At 43.8% G+C, this 15,878-nt stretch overlaps 1 protein-coding gene across 3 annotated transcripts in view; it reads left to right on the top strand.

Moving 5' to 3' along the window:
- NCAPG2 (non-SMC condensin II complex subunit G2) overlaps nucleotides 1-15,878 on the top strand; it is a 60,675-nt gene that overhangs the window by 13,743 nt on the left and 31,054 nt on the right. For all 3 annotated transcript variants that reach the window (XM_024753184.1, XM_024753186.1, XM_024753185.1), the window contains 5 exons: nucleotides 2,227-2,313; nucleotides 4,946-5,041; nucleotides 5,685-5,810; nucleotides 10,987-11,166; nucleotides 12,250-12,402. In XM_024753184.1, the coding sequence (XP_024608952.1) occupies nucleotides 2,227-2,313; nucleotides 4,946-5,041; nucleotides 5,685-5,810; nucleotides 10,987-11,166; nucleotides 12,250-12,402 (642 nt within the window). The remainder of the gene's footprint in view (nucleotides 1-2,226; nucleotides 2,314-4,945; nucleotides 5,042-5,684; nucleotides 5,811-10,986; nucleotides 11,167-12,249; nucleotides 12,403-15,878) is intronic.

The following is a 15,878-nucleotide window of genomic DNA, read 5'->3' as shown; positions in this document are numbered from 1 at the left end:
AGCGTCCTCCACACGCATTCAAGGTCACGTCCGTGCCTGAGCACAGCCTCAAGATGCCCGTGACTTACTGTGCTGTGTAGTTTGAGTGGAATCAAGACTTTTGCCCCAGGCATTTTGGCAGCTCTAGACCTGTAGTGCCCAGCCACATGTGGCTGCCGGGCCTCTGAAACGTGGCCAGTCCAAACTGAGATGGGCTGTAAATGTAAGAAACTCACCAAACTTGGAAGACAGTGTGGAAAAAGAAGAATGTAAAATATCTCGTGGTTATTTAAAAAAGAATATTGATTGCATGCTGAAATGATAGTGTGTTGGATATATTGGGCTAAACAAAATATATTATTAAAACAAGTTTACCTTTTCCTTTTTCTGATTTTTATGTGGCATCTAGAAAGTTTAGAATTGTGTTTGTGGCTTGGGTCCTGTTTCTTCTGGCCAGTGCTCCTCGGTACCCTCAGGCCACCTCTTTCACATCATCTGAGAATTTAAAGACTGTGTTTGAATACAGCTAACCTTTAATGACTATAACACCTACATTCTGGCTGTGTAATTCACAGTCACAATTAAACATTCACAGGCTCTTTTGGAAAAAAATCAGAAGGAAGTGTCTTTGTCTGATATCCCTTATGTTTTTCTCATACTAGGTTCTTAGATGTGTTTTTTTCCTTCTGAGAGTAAAATTTTTACTCTTAAGTCATAAAGGGGTCTTTCCTCCTGGGGGAGCAGGCCCTGGACTGGTGGGGGTGGGGAGAGGGGAGGTTAACCACCGGATGTTTGGAGTTGATATCTGCCCACTCTGCTCTCCCACCCAGCTTAAGCTTTGGTTAACTATACTGGGGTCTATCACTGACATCTACTTCTAGAAAACTAAAACTTACCACTTCTATTCCCCTGCTGACAACTTGTAGAATAGTTTTACAGTGTATAATTTTTTGGAGAAATGGTAGAACCGGGACATTGTTATGCATCTTTTTGCATTGCTCTATTACTGCATGAAACTTGTTCACAGGAAGGAGTATTTGTTCCCCTTTTCTCCAATAGTGGTTTAAAAAATAGGAGTTTGTAATTTAAAATTTAATTTTGACTAGATCTGTACCAAATTAGTACTAGCAATTTGTACTTCTCAGCTTCACTCCCTTCCCTCTCTTCCCTCTGTCCCTTCAAGTTTTTAAAGCAAATTCCAGACGTGACACCTTATTTATGTGTACTTCAGTATGCATCTCTAAAAAGTATAGTTATACAGTGCCATTATCATACTTCACAAAATTAACAATAATTCCTGCGTATTTAAAAAGTTAATTGGGTCATATTTAAATTTCTCTGCTTTGTTTAAAAAATGTCTTTTTATAGTTTTTTTTGGAATCAGGATCCAGCAAGTCTCCCAATTGCATTTGCTTGTTATAGCATTTAAATCTCTTAGAGCGTTCCTCACTCTTCTCTTTAAAAAAAAAAATGTCTGCCATTGATAATGTTGAAAAGCCTGGGTCAGTTGCAGGATGTCCATGTTCTGGTAGTTAGCTCTCAGGGGTCAACTTCTGTGGCCCAGACACTTGACTGGCAGTGCCGTGTGTCTCCTACGTTATCGCAAGTCAGACAGTTCAAAGTTAATGGAGAAGAGGTAAAAATGTTAGTAGCAAGTTTTCCTTATCTCCTTCCCTAAAACCATGGAATCCTGGGTATGGAGGCAGAATGCAGGCTAACACACCAGGCCTTCACTGTCCTGGCTTGAACGAGGAGCTGCCACATCCCCGCCCCTGCCCCGCCACTCTCTGTGGCAGCCCTGAAAGGTGGTGTTTTGGTCAGTTTGGAATCATGGCCCCCACCTTAGAGGTAGTTCATTGTCTGTTCTGGGGGGGCTCTTGGAACATATCCAGTCTTCTGAGATTATCAGGATGACTCAGGAGAGGGTGCTCCCCGGCCCCGCTCAGTCTCTGAGCCCTGTCTGGCTTGAACCAGGCTCAAGTGCCCTGCTATTTAGCACAAATGTGATATTTCATCAAATAAGACAAAGGAAACTAAAAGTTCTCTTTGGTATATGAAGATGAAAGGAATTCTAAGAGGTGTAGACTTAAAGTCGAAAAGCTCTGATGAAAGGATCCAGGCTTTTTCCCTCATGAAATAGAAGATGAACAGATCAGACGGTCCTTTTGTGCTCTAACCACTGTAATGCCTGTCCTGCTGTCTGTGGGAATGCACTCACCCAAGTTCTCGCGTTCGGTGTCGTTGCAGGCCATCGAAAATGGCTGCATCCAGGACTTCTTGTACCATGGGGTCCACCTTCCTCGGAAGTCTCCAGTGCACACCAGAGTGCGTGAGGTGAGCCACGCTCTCACAGCACTTTTGAAAATCATGTCTCATCTTTTTTGTCTTCAGATAATTGTTTTTGTGAAATTTTGTTAAGCTTTCACAGGCATCCGTTAAAAGGATTTCTCAGAATCTTGATACTTGGAACCTGGGACTTTCACCCTGCCACCAAAGTTTTGATTAGGAAAACAAAGGTCTACTGTTAAGACATCAGAACTTTATTCAAACAACTTTAATTGAATTTATTCGACATAAAAATGCATAGAATCGTCACTTCCTTACTGCCACTACCACTGTTTTCAAAAAAAGAGGCTATTCAAGATTATTTTTTGTTATTTACTCTCATACATTACATTTCCACTTTATATTCTGCAAACCAAATTGAGTACATGCTTTGATAGTTTCTCTTGATACAATTTTATTTTTAGAAGTTAGTCTCAGAATTTGGATATGGATTTTATCCTCATGTTGTGCGTGATCTGACTAAACAAGGCTCTGCTGTCAGTGTGGTTTTTACACTGACAGGAGTTGGCTGATCACAGTGACCCTGGGGAAGGAACTGGAAGGTCTGGTCTGTGGTGCTGGTCAGTGCCCTAATCCAGGGGCGACGCCTTCTTTGCTTTCTGTTAGTCTTGGCAACTGTGTGTCAAGCTAAGGGAAGAAAGGCTACCTCTTTATTTTTTTGTATAGTGAAACTATTATTTGTAGGACGTAAATTTACTAATTATATTAAGTTTGAATGGACAAAAACCATTTCTTTTATGTTTTTGATGATTTACTTTGCATTATCCAAAGATAAAGAACCAGGGATAAATATATCCACGTGCCCCTTCCAAGCCCCCAGCACACACACAGTCCCAGGTGCTCCATAAGCTGTAGGACAGTTGGGGTCACTTACTTCATGTGTATGATTTGGCGTTTCAGATTCTATTTAATCATAAAGAATAACGTCATGTTAAACTGTACAGATGTGTGATGTAGTTGCTTCACTCTTGGACCAAATAACTAAAGACTTTTTCATACCTGATTTTCTGCTGTGATAGTGAGTGATTAAGGTATTGTAAGTATAGGTATCATCATTTGTTAAATTTATGGAAAAATGCACAGAAGGAATTGAAAGGCGGAATATCAGATTTCACTTTTCAAATGAAATGTATTCCTGGACTCCAAGTAATTGTTCCTACTGCTTATAACACATTATAGCTTCTTTCCCAAATCCCTTTTTTGATAAATATCAAATTTACCTGATAAGTCATTATATCGCTATATTGAAAGAAGCTTCAGGAAATACCTTAGGAGTCATTTGAAAGTAAGAAATCGTCATATCGTTGATGAAAATCTTCTAAAATTAGGTAGTAGTAATGGTTGCACAACTCTGAATATACTAAAACCCACTGAACTATATACACTTTAAGAGAGTGACTTTTATGGTATGTGAATTGTTTCTCAGTACAGCTGTTTAAAAGCTTTCTATGAAGTGAGTATACCATTGATAACAAATTAATATTGTACACAGAAAAACAAATGATAGACTAAAGTCTCCTAAATGAAAAATTAACAATCAGAAAAACATAATCCCCAGATTGTAGTTTTTAGGGCAAAATTGATTCAAGTTTGCTTAAAGTATAATCTGTAGCTTTATAGCCTAATTTAAATTTTTTTTGCATTTTTCATTAATATAATTTTAGCTCCAAGAGTTGTGAATTAAGGAAAAAGGCAACATTGATTGTTGTTGGGGGCAGGAGTCTGTGAAAAGTTGCTGGAAGATTCTGGCTGGTTAAAAAGGGAGTAGAAGAGAACAAAGGGATAGAGCTAAAAGAGCAGTGTGTTTTCTGATTATCCATGAGTTTTGGGGATGAACTTGACATCTAAGTTAAGTTTCTCCTGGAAAGGATCACTAGGCAGTGACACCTGTTTGAGATAAAGTCACCCCTCGGGATCTGCGGGGGATTGAGTACCAAATGCACGGATGCTCCAGTGCCTTATACATCCTCGTACACTTTACATCATCTCTAGATTACTTACAGTAACTAATACAGTGTAAATAGTTGTAAATACTATGTAACTATTATGTAAATAGTTGCTAGTAAGCAGCAAATTCAAGTTTTGCTTTGAAACTTTCTGGAATTTTTTTTTTTTTCCAAATATTTTCTGTCCAGGCTTGGTTGAATCCACAGATGCAGAATCTGTGGATATGAAGGGCTGACTGTATATCCTGTTTTTGAATGCCCAATATAGGTTCTTAAAACAAAAGACGGTTGTAGCCAGTGCATTGTAGAATCAGAATGGGTTGTAGAAAGCACTTAGGCTGACTCCTTTTTCATTTGACCCTGAAGGTCAGAGGTGTAAGTGACTTTTTATGAGGTTTTGTGGCTACTGGTAGAAGAGTAGAAGCTGGAACCCAAACCTTTGTACAGCCCAAGGCCGTGGTGGGTCTTTCTCTCCACCATAGATGCCTTTTGCATGATTTCCATGTTCCGTGCTGTCAGCATGTCTTTCCACTGTGGTTCCTGTTAGAAAGATTTGTCAAGACTTATGAATAAGGTGCAGCCTATGCTCCCTGTTGTTTCCTCAAAGTAGGATCTTAGATGCTTTTTTAAAAACACCAATGTTACCATTCTGTTCTTCTGTTCTTGGCTCTTAGGTGCTGAGTTATCTTCATCGTCAAAAGGAAGTTCGGCAGGGAGTGGAAGAGATGCTTTACAGATTATATAAGCCCATCCTTTGGAGAGGATTAAAGGTACACCTCTTAAATAGTCTCTCTCTGTTTAGAATGCTAATTAATGCTTTTGAGCTTCACATACTCTAATTCAGAATTGCAGTAAGGCACTAAAAGTAAGACTCGAGGCTGGGAATGCTGTGAGATTTCGGGGGAATATTTTATTCTTTTCTTAAAAGCATTTCTTAAACTGGGAATCTGAATTGGTTTAGTGCAGACTGCACAGCTGGAAGGAGGGTAGTCACGCTAATAAGTAAACCGGCAGAGCTGGGCTGTACCGTCCTGGTCCTCAGGACCTCCTGCTGGTGACTGGGGGACAAGATGACAGCACTCTGAGGAGTGGTCAGACGAGCACACGGGTAATTTTCAACACAGGTGACTCTGGTGTTGGGAGCAGGACATGATGGTCACTGTTTCTTAATGACACAAGATGGGCTTTGAAGCAAGGAAACATCTTTTAATATCTGTCGACATGGAGCTGGGAGTTCAGCTTCACTTAAGGAAGGTCTCACAAGTTTGGTTAGTTTAGATGTTACAGTTGTCTTTAATTTGTAGATAAGTCTATATTGAGACACTAGAAGCATTACTTTAGGAATTCTACACTGAAGCCTTTGAATGTCAGCTCGCTCTTTGGATTCTGAAACTCTTCTTTCAACTATTCCAGGCCAGAAACTCGGAAGTCCGGTCCAATGCTGCACTGCTGTTTGTTGAAGCATTTCCTATTAGGGATCCAAACTTTAATGCCATTGAGATGGATAGCGAAATTCAGAAACAATTTGAAGAACTCTATGTATGTATTTCATGTGGTCGAGCTCTTTAAGCCTTCAGCTCTATCTGGGCCTCGTGTGGGTCCTGGCCATCCCCCCGTAACTGCCCTGTGCTGACCCCACATGGCAGACTTTCCAGATCTTGACATTCTTCAAGGAAATCCATTCTCTCCCTGGTACCTCTGTGACAGTGTGGACTCGTAATCTGTTTCCTCTTCCTCTCAGTCTCCTTTAGGACATCTAGTCGTTTATTGTGTGTAGTTTTAAGCGTCTTACGTATGTCCCTGTCGCCCTAGCAGAGAGACAGTGTAACAGTGGTTAGGACAGACGCTGGGTTTGATTCCATCCCTCGTTTGATAGCTGTGAAGCTTGGGCCAAGTTTGGGCACTGACTTTTCTGTCTTCATCTGTGAAGCGGGCACGGTGATAGTGCCTGCTGTAAAGTTGTGTGGCAGCGTTGTGAACAAACACACACTGGTTATGTTTTAAGGCAAGTAACGCCTGTTGCAATGGATGTTTTTCAGATGACTGACTTTTCGAATGAGACGTTAGGACATCAGGATGCGACATTTATTTCCAAGGGGTATCTCGAATCTTTTCACCTGGTGGGAGAGTGTGAGCCTCTGCTTCTTTCTCTACAGCCCTTTACATTTGCAGGGTCTCCTGACACAAGCTAAGAAATATTACTTATTGTCCTAGTTAGTAGAATAACATTTTAGGAAGTGATAGCAAAAATACCATGATGATGGTTACCTGTAGCAGCCCTAAAAACTTCCTCTGGTTTGTTTGTTTTCTGATCTCCTATGAAAAATCTCAGACATGCAGAAAGTTGAAATAATAGTATAATGAGTATGTGTCTACTTACCTCTTCACATGCATTCACATATGTGCATTCACATATACATGCATAAACACCCAGCCACACACACAGACACACACACCCCTAAAATGAACAGTCATTAGTATTTTGCCATGTGTGCCTCATCTACATGTATGTTTATTTACAAGTCCCTTTGAGGATCATGGTTAATTTTGTGGAAAGATGTTGTTGGGCAAACCAGAACTAGATTTTGGTAGCTTTTAGCCATAAAACTATGAAAAAAACTTTTGCTCTTTTTAATGCAGGTGTCCAATCTATGAACCACCTCTGTTTTTGCCTGAGTGTTTAAGTCTCTGCATTTGAATGCAAAGATGGAGTGTGTGGCGGTGGCCCAGCTCCCACCCCTCCTACATTGGACCCGTTGTGTTACTTGCCTACAGTGATTGCTTGGCCCCAGCCGCTGACCTGACCGTATACGAGGAAGACGTTGCAGGACTGGGGTCACCTGTCAGCCCGTAGATGGCAGTTTGCACAGTGATTAGCGTGGGGTCAGGCGTTTTGTTCCGAATGCCAGTTCCCACTTAAGAAGTCTGATCTCTTTCACATTACTTCATCTCTCTCTAGTCCTGGTTCTTCTTTAAATCTGGGAATAATATTTTATAGGATTGTGATGAGGTTTCAGTGAAAATTTGTGTATAAAGCATTTAGCTCAATCCCTAGCCCTAAGATGACAGTGGTTATAGCTGTACAAAAGGACATTAAAATATGTAAAGGGTTGTAACTGTCACACACGGTCCTCTATAACTCAGAGCAGTCTATATTCGGATTAATCACTGTGAGTTTTGTATTTGTTTTATTAACTATTTAAAAAATAAAAATTATTGCATGCTATTTTGTTCGAATTTAAGGAAAGAAAAGCACTAAAAGATTGTCAAAGTCACTTAAGTGTTTTTTTTTTGCAGAACAAGAAATATTAAATTCTAAATAATTCCTTTAAATTAAAAAAATGGTAGGTTGTAGAAAACATTCATGTTATAGTTAGTTTTTAAAGTTGCATATGCCTTAGTGGAGATAGGGTTATGTTTTTCAGGTAGCAAAACTTAGTCAACAATCTAAGAAAAATGAGATGTCACTGTCAAAACAGATTTAAAACAGCAGTAACAGAGTTTCCACTCTAAGTCTTGTTTGGGATGAAAACTGATAGGGAAAGGCTCATGTGTAAGCAGCAGGTCCTCTGGAAGCCTGGAATCACCTTCGGAAGTGCAGTGAACATGCTGAGGGGGTGATGGTAGCCAGCGAGTGTGAGCCGAGAGAGTCTCGGTGGGTCCTACCTTGCTGCAGGGCGTCCTTGGGGAGGCAGGTGCCTCTAACTGTTTGATCCCTAAAATGTTCTTTATTTTTCTGTGACAGTTTACAGTTTGTCCAAGTCGAGAATTTTGTATTCAAAATCATTTTATTCCAGGACTGCCAAAATATTTTGTATTGTTTTCTAGTGTCGAGGGTATCTGAAACTTTAAGGATGTTTTCCTTTATCTTTTGATTTTTTTCTGCTGCTGTAGCATGAAATTCAGTCCATTGGTTTGAATCTTAGACAAAGGGAACCTTCTTAATTTTTTTCTTTTCTACTTTCCAGTGTCTGTCTGTTTCTAACTTCTTTTATGAAGCAGGGCAATGTAGTAGTTAAGTTAATAACAGTAGTAGTTAAGAGCAGGAGTTGTTTCTGTAGAGGACCAGACAGAAGTGATTTTAGGTCTGTGGGCCACGTGGTCATAGCTGTTCCATCTGCCGCTGTGGCACAAAGGCGGCCACATGTGTACAGGGAGGAGCAGGGGTGGCTTGTTCCAATGAAACCGATCCACAGACACCAAAGTGTGAATTCCATGTAATAGTCTTGTGTCACAGAATATTATTCCTTTTACCAACCATTCAGAAGTGAAAAACTATTCTCACGCCCTGTGGACCACACAGGGATAGGCATGGGCCAGCCTGGCCTGTGGGTTGGCAGTGAGTTCATGACGCTGCTGGATCAGGGCCTGAGTAGGTGGCAGCGAGTCTTGTGGGGTGGACGGGGTTGGGGGAGTCCAGGAAGTGAGGGCAGTGTTGACCCTGTGTCCTGCACGCTTTCTGCTCTGCTGTGTCTCCAGCTGGAGTGGAGGGAGGCCTTGTTGGAGGTGGCAGATTGAGGCCTCCATGCATGCCTGTGGTTTGGGAGGTGCGGTGGTTCTCCTCATAGAAACCGCTTTACAAGTCAAGTGCCCTCATCTTGGTGACAGCGTGATTGATTGGAGACACAGATGTGGGCCCTGACTCCTGTGGGACTGTGTGTTGCAAGGTGATTATCCAGAATTATTTTTGAGGAATAATGTTGGAAGTAATTCGTAGAAACCAAAAGCCTTAAAACCTGTGAATTCCTAATGTTTTCTTCTGTTTTTTATTTTATTTATTTTATCTTTTTTCCTCGCTGTTTGTTTTCTCAAGTGACCTGTCGTCTTCATTTTTCCATCCCTATTTTGAATAAAGGATTGCGTTGAAGAGGCAGCTGGCCTGGGTTTTCTCCGGTTGTGCAGAGCTGAGTATTAGTAGCTTCTTCCTTGTCTGCTGAGTTGGCCGTGGTTTTGCATCCATGCACGGGGCTTGTCAGCAGACGGGGCTCCCCTTGGGCTCTGCGTGAGGAACAGGCCAGCTGGTGCGCACCGTCCCTGGGTGGGGAAGGAGGGGTCTTTCCTGCTGCGTGGCGTCCTCTCCTTTCTTCGTTCTCGTGGAGGTTGTGGAGTTATTGTTGGCTCTCCTGTGCACCTGGCCCCCAGCGTCTGTTTCGAGGCCTTCCCGGCAGGTCGCTTACGCCCGAGCTGCCCTGTGTCCGCCGAGTCCTGGCCCTGGGCTGGGCCGGTCTGAGCTCTGTGTGGGCTCAGCAGGGTCCGCCTGCAGCCCGCTGCCCTGCGGTATGTGGAGCGGCCCCTCGCTTGCTCTTTCCCGCGGGGCCCCTTGGTGTTTGCAACACCGCCGGGGAGGGGAGGAAGGAAGTACTTACTCATCCCCAGCTCGGCCTTCTTTTGGTCTAGTCGTGGAGTAAGGGTTGTTTTTGTTTTTAAACTTTGAATTAGAAAGTTTCACATGTAGCAGTAGAGGTGAACCCCATGTGCCCCCAGACAGTCCCGGTGATACTGACCTGGGCCCACTTGGTTTCCTCTTCCCTGTTTTGAAGCAGATCTGAGCAAGCATTTCAACTCTAATTACTTCAGTAGGTGTCCCTAAAAGACAGGGACCCTTTTTTACTTTCATTTTTATTTATTTATTTTTTTTTGCGGTACGCGGGCCTCTCACTGTTGCGGCCTCTCCCGCTGCGGAGCACAGGCTCCAGATGCGCAGGCCCAGCGGCCACGGCTCACGGGCCCAGCCGCTCCACGGCACGTGGGATCTTCCCGGACCGGGGCACGAACCTGTGTCCCCTGCACCGGCAGGCGGACTCTCAACCACTGCGCCACCAGGGCAGCCCCAGGGACCCTTTTTTAAAGTATAATCCTACCACTGGCACAACTAAAGTAAGATGAATCGTGATTCTTTGATGTCATCAAATATCCAGTCATTGTTTTTCAGTGACATTTCAGTGATGTTTTTTCCAGTTTTGTTTGAGTCTGTGTCCGGATGAGACCTGTGTTGTGGTCGGCCAGTGTGTGTTCATCTCTTGGACGATCAGTTCCCACTTAGCAATCACTCCCTCTCCCTCTCTCTTTTGTTCTTTCTATTTTGCTTGCTTTTGTTGTTGTTGAGGAAGCCCAATTATTCTCATTTCCCACAGAACCTAGCCTGCTTGTCACTGATACGTGCCTCTGCCCTTTGTATTTCCTGTAAGTCGGTTAAACAGAGAGTTGACTGGGGTCACGTTTGTTGTCTTAGATGCTCCACGGCTGCTGTGTCTGTCCATCGGGGTGCATAACGTCGTCGCCACTTAATGTTGTTAGCAACCCCGGACTCCCGCTGCCTGGATCGGTTCTTTACAAGCAGGGTCCCTTTATTCTGGGCTTAGTGCATTACAGCATTTTGGAAATTCACGAGAGTGGTTTAATAGGTTGTGTCTCACAGGACTGACCGAAGTCCCTGAGTGTGCCTCTGCATGGCAGGGCCTGTGTCGGGGGCCCTGCTGTCAGCAGAGTCCTGCGGACAGAGTTGGCAAGTAAGGCACCACCTGCGTCTGGATGTCCTTAAACACTAGGCTGCAGAAACGACGAGAAACTGAAGATCCCCGAGTCTGTGTGTGACTCTATGACTTGAAACGTCTGTTAGGTTGTGACTGCCCGCTGTGCCCGTGTGTAAAGCCAATATTGATAAAAAACGAACTAATATAAGATAATTAAGGCTCTTTCCCTCTTGTACTTATAGAGCCTTTTAGAAGATCCTTATCCGATGGTCCGTTCCACAGGGATCCTTGGTGTTTGTAAAATAACTTCCAAATACTGGGAGATGTTGCCTCCGACCATTCTTATTGACCTTCTCAAGAAAGTAACTGAGGAGCTGGCGTTTGACACGAGCTCTGCTGATGTGCGCTGTTCTGTCTTTAAGGTAAGGTTTTAAATTATATAAGCAATGCCTGTTTATTGTAGAATACTTCTCAAATACAGAGAAAGAATAATTTAGAAATCACCCATAGCCCTACTCCATAAATATAGCATTATTGACATTTTCGTTGTATATCCAAAGTAACCTTTTAAAAAAACAAAAGAAAAGTGTTTTCTAAAAAAATAGTCTACTTGAAATAATACTAGTTTTTAGTGTATGTGTTGGGGGGAGGGCATAGCATTTTAGAGTAGTAGCTGCATGTATTTACAATTGTTTAACGTTTTTATACATTAGAATGGGCTTTGTGTGTGCACTGTGTGTACTGTGTGTCAGTCTATGCACTTTAAATAAGAGCCTACAGAATATTCTTTGTCCATCACCCAGCTTCAGCAGTTCTCAGGGTGCACCCGCTCTTGTTTCACTGTAGCTGCATCCATCGTCCCACACACACCATTACTTTGAAGCAAATCCAGGACATTTATCAGCTCATCTGTAAACATTTCAGTGATCTTTAAAATGTAAAGTCTCATAAAAATGTATATCCTAACAGCTGGAAAGAGAAGGTGGTGGAGTGCGTCAGCTCTTCAGACGTGAGTGTCTGGTCTGAGCTTGGGCCGGTCTCTCGGACGCCTGTGTGAGGTGTGGGCACAGCCGTGCGGGCCCTGTGCCCCTCGTTTTCATGCAGCATCGAGTCAGGAAATACAGGGAATCTGTGGGATGTTAAGAGAACCTAAAAGGACTCTTAGACTCCAGCTTTGGGGCCTCTCCGCCAGGGTCCTCTGGTTTCTTTCAACTGTAATAAAACCCTTTAAAGTGTAGTTCAGAGAAAGCACCGAAAAATTATTTTGTAACCACTTCAGGCTTGTTTGAATGAAGCAAGGGATGAGCTGATTATCAGGCACTGAAGCCATACTAATTCATTAAAATATGCTTTTTATATGAAGAAGTGTTAGAAAAGAGTTATTTTCTGTGGGTATGTGTATTTCACTAGTAGTTTTAGTAAAGATGGAACTGAATTTTTCTTACCTGAACTTTTCGTGGTTTATGTTCTAATTTTGAACTGTTTATCTTTCTCCTTTCTTGTAGTGCCTGCCGATAATTTTGGATAATAAATTAAGCCACCCGTTATTAGAGCAACTTCTGCCAACGTTAAAGTACTGTCTCCACGACAATTCGGAGAAAGTGAGAGTGGCTTTTGTTGATATGCTGCTGAAAGTTAAGGCTGTGAGGGCTGCTAAGGTAAGGTGAACAGAGATTTTCTTACTTAAGACACGAAATAAATAAGTACATTTATTTTCAACAACAAAAAGGCAAAGCAGTTTTAATTCCAAGAGTTTCAGTGACTGCATTTTAAACCAGTTGGTGTCTGGTATATTCTACTAGTTGTTTGTGTCATAAAATTTTATTTGTTTTGTCAATGTATGTTTTCTTTTTGAAAGACATTAATGCAAGCAGCCCCCACCTTAAATTATATTTTTATCCTATACATGAAAGTTTTTGTTGAAATATTTAAATGCTTGGCACACAGTAAGCACTTAAAATATTACTTGAGAAAATGGTGAGTATGAGACCCCCATCCCCCCACGTTTACAGGAGGAAGCAAGGAGGTATTTGTTGGTTTGTGTGCATTTTGGTGTAAACTACTGAGGGAAGAGTGTTTTCCCTTAACTCTAGTTCTGTTCAGCTTTTGGCTAAAAACGTTAGTTACAAGGTTCTGCGTTATTATTTGCTAACACTGAATTTTCTTCTCTGCACAGTAGCTCTCTGAAATTTACTTTAAAGTGCTGTTGTGTCGAGGCCCAGGATTTGGGAACAAGCTGACACGTCGGTCAGCGTAGGGTCAGCGCATGGCCCTGGGGTGCACTCGTGCCAGGAAATGCTTCCACGCGGCCACAGAGAGGAGCGCACTTAGGAGGAAGGGCCACTCAGCGAGGCGCGTGGGAACGAGTGCAGAAGAGCTGTAGGGTCTGCCGTCTCCGTAGGACGGGGAACATACGTGTGCATTTGCTCAGCTACGGCTCACACATGCCTGGCAGAAAACAGGAAATCGGCACCAGTCTCTGAGGCGAAGGGAGGGGACTGGATGTCTAGAGACAGGGTGCTGGGGAGGCCTTACCGCTGCAGAGGATACGCATTATTTTATGCTTTTCAAATTTTGAACTGTGAACTTTTTTCATGAGAAAAATAGAATATTTTACGTGACCCATGTGGTACAGATACCCCACGTCATGCCCAGTTGTAACGCCTTGGTACGTTTGTTGAAAATCAGTTTCTTGTGTGTGGTCTGTTTCTGGACTCTGCCTGTCCATCCTCAGGCCAGGGCCGTACTTCTTTTTTTTTTTTTTTTGCGATACGCGGGCCTCTCACCGCTGCGGCCTCTCCCGTTGCGGAGCACAGGCCCCGGACGCGCAGGCTCAGCGGCCATGGCTCACGGGCCCAGCATGTGGGATCTTCCCGGACCGGGGCACGAACCCGCGTCCCCTGCATCGGCAGGCGGACTCGCAACCACTGCGCCACCAGGGAAGCCCCAGGGCCGTACTTCTGAGCTCACTGCAGCTTGGCAGGAAGTCTTGCAGTGTGTGTCCTCCTGCTCTGCTCTTCTTTCAGAGCTCTTGGTGGTTTGGGGCGCTTGTATTTCCATATAAAGTTTAGAATCGACATGTCAATTTTGTGAACAAAAAGGCTGGCTGCAGTTTTGGTTGGATTTGTTATAGCAGCCTGTTGAAAGTGTAGTTCTGAATCTGAGACGGGAGTTTCCGCTTAGCGTTTTGTTTGAAGGGTGCATCTGTTTGCAGAGGATCACTGAGGTGATGGCTGGGGAGGCAGTGGGCAGAGCAGGTGTTCTGAGGTTTGTGGGTCTTCCCAGGAGAACAGGGAAGACCTGGACAGAATGTCTGACTGGAGAGTTTGGGGTTTGGGGGAGTAGTAAGAGCAGAAAAGGAAGAGTAATGTTTTAATGAGGTGCTTCTTTCATGTCAGTCCTTGGCTTGCACAAGCAAGGCAGAGCGTGATTTAGCTGTGAGCTCTCTGGAAAGGTTTGTTACGGGCGCACCAGCTAATTCTCCTTGAAAATCAAGGTCAGAGATTGACAGGCCTGTGGAGAGGCAGCTAACAGGAAGGGGGGTCGATCATCCAGCAGGTTGGCGTGACAGGTAGTGTGCCACTGCAGTGTCTGACACTGGCCGTGCTTGCGTTGTTAGTGCACGTGGGCGCAGCCTGGCCTCCTACATATTGCTTTGAAGGAGTGAGGGGTGTATATACCTCCTTACTTTCCTTGGTGAACGCTGGCAGTGCTGCACTCAGGATCTAGGAGCCACATCTTACGTGCGAAGGCCCTGGGCACGATGACATGGTAGAGAATTAAAGCTGATTAGATAAAATTATGTCCTGTGGCCAAGGGGCAGTTACCAACTTAGTTAATTAGGCTTCTGTTTATAATTTTCATTGTCAGTGCTAGGGGTTTCAAGTTGTTTACTGTTGGTTTCGAAATTCTACATTTTTAGTATTGTGTACCTGAGATTTAGGCCAAATCAACAGTTACTAATATTGAAACGTCTTTATTAAAAAAAATGGGGTTTTCTTAATATGCAGTTATTATTTTTTAATTAATTAATTTTATTTATTTTATTTTTGGCTGCGTTGGGTCTCTGTTGCTGCACGCGGCTTTCTCTAGTTGCGGCGAGTGGGGGCTACTCTTCATTGCGGTGCACGGGCTTCTCATTGCTGTGGCTTCTCTTGTTGCAGATCACGGGCTCTAGGCGCGCGGGCTTCAGTAGTTGCGGCTCGCGGGCTCTAAAGCGCGCAGGCTCAGTAGTTGTGGCACACAGGCTTAGTTGCTCCCTGGCATGCGGGATCTTCCCGGACCGGGGCTTGAACCCGTGTCCCCTGCATTGGCAGGTGGATTCTTAACTGCTGCGCCACCAGGGGAGCCCCTATGCAATTATTTTTAACATTAGGAATGAAACACCAGTTAGCAATTTTGTTTATGGTCTTGTCTGATGTTAATATCAACCTGTGGGTAATATGTTTAGATAAAATAAAACCTCAGGTAATTGAAGAACCCTAAACTAATCAGAATTGTTCTTCATTTTATTTTAGAAAAAGTGAATCAAAGAAAAATAGGTTAAAATGGGGAGTTTCTGGAAAGGCAGACTTGCGGGGAATGTTCACTGCAAGAAAAACCCGTGGAACCTTGGCATTTGGTGTAAGTGCCGATCGCTAGTTTCCGTTCAAGGTCGTCTGGTCTCCATGAGGGCTCAGGAGCCAACCTTTCCAATGTGAAAACCCTCTCTTTTAGGCACTGCCCCTCGATCCAGTCTCAGTGCTGTGACCTACAGTGTTTCTTGGGTATATTGGTTTCAGCAGGTCTGAACTCTGCGAGGTATTGAGGCTTGAGCAGCCCCTGGTCTCCTGAGTGCCTCGGTTTCCCTCTTGGGATCTGTCTGTCACTGTGCCGGCCGCTCCGGGGTTGACACTCAGCTGGTGGCATGGCTGTCGGGCGGCACTTGCCTTTACTACAGTGACTATTTCAGAAACACCAAGTGTGCGCATGGCAGTGTTCCGGGAGCATGTGGGGGAACGGTCGTAGTGTCGGATGCTCAGACATTTCCTCGGGAGAGGGGGAGTATGTTTGTCTGAATGCGCAAGGTCCTTCTGACCTGGAGGGTGGACTGAGGTATCGTGGGAGTGAGGGCAGGGCCAGGCGGGCAGCTGGC

This window comes from Neophocaena asiaeorientalis, unplaced genomic scaffold (assembly GCF_003031525.2).
Source record: "Neophocaena asiaeorientalis asiaeorientalis breed wild unplaced genomic scaffold, Neophocaena_asiaeorientalis_V1.1 scaffold576, whole genome shotgun sequence".
In the NCBI taxonomy this organism is placed as follows: Eukaryota; Metazoa; Chordata; class Mammalia; order Artiodactyla; family Phocoenidae; genus Neophocaena; species Neophocaena asiaeorientalis.
This window is presented reverse-complemented; position numbering and strand designations above follow the sequence as displayed.